We start from the raw sequence: 6,246 nt of genomic DNA on the forward strand, positions 1-6,246 counted from the left end.
ATACAATGACTTCCCAATTATGGTTGAGAACACTTAAAACCTTATTTGGCTTTAAAAAGCCTTTATTTACCTGAAAATAATGTTCTGAGGCTACAGAAAAGTGCGAAATCTGCTTACACCTTCAGTCTAAAGAGAAATAAGAGCTGACCCTTGAACAGAGGAAGAGCACAGGGTTTGGGGCACCAATCCCGCAAGTAGCTGAAAATCCACCAATAATTAATAGCCAGCCCTCCACAAACAGGGTTCCACATCTACGGTATCAACCAACCTTGGATTCTCATCTGCAGATTCAACTAACCTCTGATCGTGTAGAACTGCAGCATTTACTATAGAACAAAAAAAATCTCTGTGTAAGTGGGCCCATGAAGTTCAAACCTGTTACTGTTCAAGGGTCAGTATGGCTGGTAGCCATACCCTCTGTCCCCACCACCTCCAGACTCCTATTCAAGCTGAGAGCAGACAAACCGATAGGAAAATATTAGTGGAGGGAAATGGCCCTTGCCTCTTTCTGATTACATCTCGGGTAATTGATGGGGTCATCAGAGCTCCGCTACCTGTTTCTCCAAGTCTACCGAAGTGAAGAATGAAAAGTCTTCCAAGCTAAATGGGTAAAACTATTTATTCATCTATTTACATACTACACCCTATCTCGTACTTAAATAATTCAGGCAACCTATTTCTCAACTGAATTCTACTTCACTTGCATGTTTTAAATAAATATTGGTTACCTGTTTTGTATCCACAGAAGAAAAAGGAAAGGGAGAAAAAGGGAAAGGAAGGGCAAGAGGGTACATGGGAAGAATTGATTCGAATCTCTCTTTCATGGAGCATCAAGTCCACAGGCACTGACTCCCAACCTAAAAGCAAAGAACTTTTAAAGGACTGTAACAGAGTACCCGCAAGAGGTCTCCAAAGCCCTAGACCTATCAAAACGTAGATCAAGAATTATACTCAGATGGAATCACATTTACACACTACCACTTTAAAAGCTCATACAGATACTCTTAACAATTTTTAAAAATATATAGTATCTATAGGGTGATAGTATCTAGGGGTGGTGATAAAAAATATTTAATAAATGGTCAAGCATGGGCTTCAACTAATAAAGCAGACTGCTGGCCTGCCAGTGGCCAGCACAGATGGACTGGTTCCCACCAGCTAAAAAGCAGATAGCCAATCCAGGTGAGAGGAGACAATTTTTCCTGTCTCTCTTTTCTTTTTTCATATTAAGAAAGGGTCCTCATAGTTAAAAAAAAAAAAAAGTATTGGGCATTATGATTCTAAGACATTTGACTCATTACATCACAACCCACATGAGGAATCACAATAAATTTAGAAACTCGTCTTTTGCTGGTTCTTTGTCTTTCCTCATCTTTAACAGACTCATTCCCTCATGTTTCCACAAAATCCTGTAATTGCTTAATTCTTACCATTTAACCGGTTAACTCTTACCATATGTTTTAAACGCTATCGACACTATCCCTTGATAGAGTCTCTATTTATTAACCTTTATTTATAATAAGAAACAGCTAGTCTCAGGCTTGTGGATTCAACTTAGTTAAGCCATTTAATACTCTGCAAACAGAAAGGATATCTGGGATGGACTGCAGTTTGTGCCCAACTGTTTTACCCTAGAGCGTGTCTGCAATTAGAAGCAGTGTGTAAGACTACCGGAATGGACATCAGTTCTTCCCTGGTGAGAGAAGAAAACCAGCTGGGCTGGTGGGGCTACCTTTTACTTTAGCCCAAGGGGTAACTCCAACGCTCTCCATCTCTTTGAGCTTAGTCAAATAAGTTATTCACATTATTTAGTATATGACATTATTTCAATGAGTCATTCAAGTCAATTTCTTAGAGCTAACAAACAATGATAAGAGGGACAGTATAATAACGTCAAGAACAATTTATAAAATTCCTATCTTTCCTACAGATTCATTAGGAAGCCAAGTAACTAAGCAATCAGAAATAAAGGTGTAGTAATTAAGAAAATAAATTAAGTATTTAGTCATACTTACCAAAATGTAAATTTAAATACAGATGGATTGCACACAAATATAGATTTGATGTGTTTTTTTTTTTTAAACCAAAGTCATAATTTTAAATAAAGTGGCAAAATTACATCATTTAATTTCTCCTTTGAAAAACTGGTACAATTCTTGTTATCTTCCTAATCTAAAGTTCAAATACTGAGGGTCTCCCTATTAGAATAGTCTTCAGATACCAAATCACTGGAAATAACGAATGCATATTCCAACAAAACTTACCTTAAAAAAAGCGAACCACTTGTAGTCATTCAACACAATCTCAAAGCCTTGATTGTAAATGATGGTGAAATGGCCGGAATTGCCAAAGTCATCATATGCTGTATCCAACTTCTTGAGGTGCACCACCACTTTTTTTTCTGGGGGTCCTAAAGAAAAGAAAATACACAACAAAGGAAAGTTATTTGGACTTCGATGGGAGGTCGTCTCATCTGTAAGTTCCGTTATTTTTAAGCAGCTTTCTTTTCACGCTGCTGAATACCAGGGATCTGGCTTATGAAGATATCAGAGTGTGCTGTGGCCTCTTTCTGAATAATCCCAGAGGGCTCTCAGGCAAGCCTGTGAAGTGAAGGCTCAAAAAGATATATTAAGTAACCCATCACGTAGAGACCCCCAAAAGTGCAGCCACTACCTTCCCAGAGGATCCAAGCACTAAAAAAAAATTTTCCCTGAAGAAAAGGAGAAATAGGGAATGTTGAAAATGAGAGACAGAAATGGAGAGAAGACAAAATGGTAGTCAAAAAGTGGAAATATAAAAACATCTGCTATCAGGTCATAAGAACAAAGGACAATGATCTCTTCAAAGAAGAAATGGGGTATCTTTCTCCAAAATGGCTACAAAGCTCAGAATCTCAGAATCTCAATCCTTCCAGTCTTCAGCAAACTCAAGGTTTTTATCCTACATAGCTAATTTATATTGATAGGAACTAAACTTTTAACCTTCAGAAAATGGGGACTCAGATTTGTCTTTAATGATTCGATTAAGGTCAAAGTGTGGTATATGGGCAGAGGCTGCCTGAAAAGGATTCTGCCTGTCCACTCTGGAAGCTTCCACACTGTACACAAATTTTCCATGTTTCCTATTACGGCTCTGAAATAGGAGATTCCAAGGGCTTCTCAGGTGGCACTAGTGGTGAAGGGGAAGGCCAAGGCAGGAGACACACGAGAACTGGGTTCGATCCCTGGGTGGGGAAGATCCCCTGGAGTACGAATGGCAACCCGCTCCAGTATTCTTGCCTGGAAAATTCCAAGGACAGAGGAGTCTGGCGGGCCACAGTCCATGGGAGCTGCAAAGAGTTGCACAGGACTGAGTGACCAAGTCCACACAGGAGATTCCATGTGACAGAACAAAGCAAATCCTGATCTCCCTTCTGCTTTGGACCTCCAAGTTCAACTTTTAAAAGAGAACATGATTATAATGCCCCATATTATGAAGTGCCACATAGTCATTTGGAGTTGGACAGCTGAGTCAGTCTGTTCAGTGACAAATGAACTGGCAATCTTTGTTCTGTTAACAAGGAAATTGTGGCCAAGAGCTTTGCTCATTCTGCAGAAGCCACAGTGTGGTAAGGGTCTGAGAACAAGACCCAAGACTGTGTTTTTCCTCTCCCTTCTCCCTTTGTCCTCAGGATAGCAGTGTTATCTGAGAGCAGATGAAATGTTCTAGTGTGTTCAAATGTTGTTGTTCAGTGGCTCAGTCGTGTCTGACTCTTTGTGACCCAGTGGACTGCAGCAAGCCAGGCTTCCCTGTCCTTCACCATCTCCCTGAGTTTGCTCAGATACAAGATAACTGAGAGCCTTCCGTGAGCTACACATTGTGCTTGGCTCCCTGCATTTCAAATTACTGGCTAAAGAGGTATTAAAAAAAAAAAAAAAATTGTATACTACCTGCCCTGCAATACATGAACCCATCCTGCAATGCATGAAACTGTGGAGGGGTACCATACCAGAAGCTTTCTCAGACTAACAGCATCAACACAAGTCCAAATCAAAACCGCTGGGCATAAGGGCTCTTTTCCACAATCAAATAAAAGGAGAAAAAGTTAACAGCTATATTCTCAAGAGTCTTCACGCTCATTTTTCACTATCACAATGAAATACTGAGGATTGGATGGGGAGATAAGATTGCCTGTTCTCAACTCTCTTCCAAACAAACAAACAAACAAAAAACAAGAAACAAAACTCAAGGGAGAAAAAAAAAGTTACTGCAGAAAGTGTTGAGGGCCCAAGGAAATAATCAAGACCACGTGAAGTTAGAAGCGCTCAGCCTCTCCACTCTGACATCGCCGCCCTGGAGCGAGAGGGGGCGCTCGGGGGGACCCCAAGTCCAGCCAGGACTTCCTGGCCTCCCGCCAACGCGGGGCGGGAGGGGTGGGGGGTTCGCTGCGGGGACAAGGGCACAGGGATCGAAGCGCAGGAGCCCCGGGCAGACCCAGGGAGGAAGCGGGTGCCCAGGCGCCAGCGGCTTACCCATCACCGAGCAGTTGACATCGCGCTGGGAGCCGCTGGAGCCCACCTGGAAGACCCAGGTGCCCAGCAGGTCGGGGTAGGTGCAGTTGGCAGGCGTGTCCCCGCGCACGGAGCCAGCGCCATAGACGAGCAGCAAGAGAGCGACGAGCCGCGAGCCGGACCAGGGACCCATGCCGGCAGAGCCGGGAGGAAGCGGGGGCGACAGAAAGCCGCGGCGAGCCGGGCGAGACTGCAGCCACCGCGGCCGCGCGCGCCTTAAAGTCGGCAGAGGGGCCGGAAACGCGGCCCGGCGGGGGTGGGGTCTCGGGCGGGGCTAAGGGTCGCGCCCGGGAGTCGCTCCGCCCCTCAGGTGGGGCTCGGGGCGCGTGGGTCACGCGGGGGCCGCCGGCTCTGGGGTTCGGTTGCCCGAGGACAGCTCTCCGAGGGCGGGAGAGTCACCGCCGCTCCGTGGGCGCCCAGGACGCGCTCCTTCGCTCCTGGAGGGGTAACGGAGGGAGGCAGACTGAGAATAAAAAAGAAAAATAAAAGGCCGGGGGCCGTACAGAGTCAGGCCTGCGGGCGAGGGGAGACCGAAAGTCAGAGAGAAGCGGGAGCCAGGTGCGGAGGCGGCGGTGAGGGGCTGGCGGCATCCAGGCTGGGAAAGAGGTCCAGAGCACGCGGTCTAACTAGGGCAGCTTTCCTTACTTGCTCGTCGTCCCCACTTAGTCCTCACTCAGTTAACTTTTTTTCCCCTCATAACTACTTTCTTTACCTGCGACCACCAGCACACTCCCACCCACCCCCCAGCTGTTTGAAAACTGCTCTTCCTTCCTTTTCCCAAAACTTTCTCTGCCTTTTTTTTTTTTTTGCTGGATTTTGTCGGTTTCCCGTTAATGTTCTTGGCCTGTTGTCTACAGGAGAATTCAGTTGTAGTGCAAACTTGCAGTTTTTGTGTACTAGTGTTTTGTTTTTTTTGTCCTCCTGTTAATTTTATAGGATTTAGTTGTGCTCACGCGCGCTGGCAAACGCATACAGGCACTGAAGCTCTTGTTTTACAACTGAAAAGGTTCAGGCCCAGAGAGAGGAAGTAACTTGCCCTGGATGAGGAAGGTAGCTGGTGGGAGAAAGCCGGTCTTGTGATCAGGTTTCAGAGTGCCAGTCTGATCGCTGGTGATTATTAAGTAGCACGATTTCCAGATGCTTCCTTGTTCAGTTTAATTATCACCCTTTTCTGTGAGAGCTGCTGTCTTTCCTGTCTGTTGTTGGAAGTCGGGGCTCCTTTCCTGCACAGAGTGTTCTAGGCGTCAGGTGATGAAGAAGACAGACTTTCCTGTGTTCCTGCTAGGGCACGTTCATTTTGCCCTCATTACACTGGTTTCAAATAAATATTTTTATGTCCACCTTTTCCACCAGATTGAAGGAAGCAAGTCCAGATTATACACCTTTGTCTCCCTAGATAATGGCTTGAAAAAACTAAGGAAGTGTCCTAAGGTGTTAAAGTAAATTCACTTAATAACCTTATCTTGGTTTCTAGGCCTGAAAGCCAATTTCAATTTGGCAGAAGGTGTTGCTGTTGAAAGCTCAGAAATGAAAATGCTCTCTAATATAGTCACAAACTGCAAAGGCATGGGTGGGGCTAACACCCTTCTTCCAGGTTTTATTGCCGTTTTCTTAGGATGAAAAGCTGACAGCATGAATTAAACTAGCCCATTTACTGTTCAGAGATAACACTCTGACAGAGAAACAGCATTCCTAA

General features: G+C 44.8%; 1 protein-coding gene across 1 annotated transcript in view; it reads right to left on the bottom strand.

Annotated features, from left to right (window-relative positions):
* Positions 1–4,774, bottom strand: part of CTSC (cathepsin C) — a 40,328-nt gene extending 35,554 nt beyond the window's left edge. The window contains exons 1-2 of the mRNA XM_086383389.1: positions 4,512–4,774; positions 2,265–2,410 (exon numbers count right to left, since the gene is read on the bottom strand). Of these exons, the coding sequence (XP_086239515.1) occupies positions 2,265–2,410; positions 4,512–4,683 (318 nt within the window). The 5' untranslated portion in view covers positions 4,684–4,774. The remainder of the gene's footprint in view (positions 1–2,264; positions 2,411–4,511) is intronic.
* Positions 4,775–6,246: the final 1,472 nt, after the last annotated feature.

The sequence above is a fragment of the Bos grunniens genome, chromosome 29, assembly GCF_055505025.1.
Source record: "Bos grunniens cultivar Pamir isolate PY7600 chromosome 29, Bosgru_T2T1.0, whole genome shotgun sequence".
NCBI lineage: Eukaryota > Metazoa > Chordata > Mammalia > Artiodactyla > Bovidae > Bos > Bos grunniens.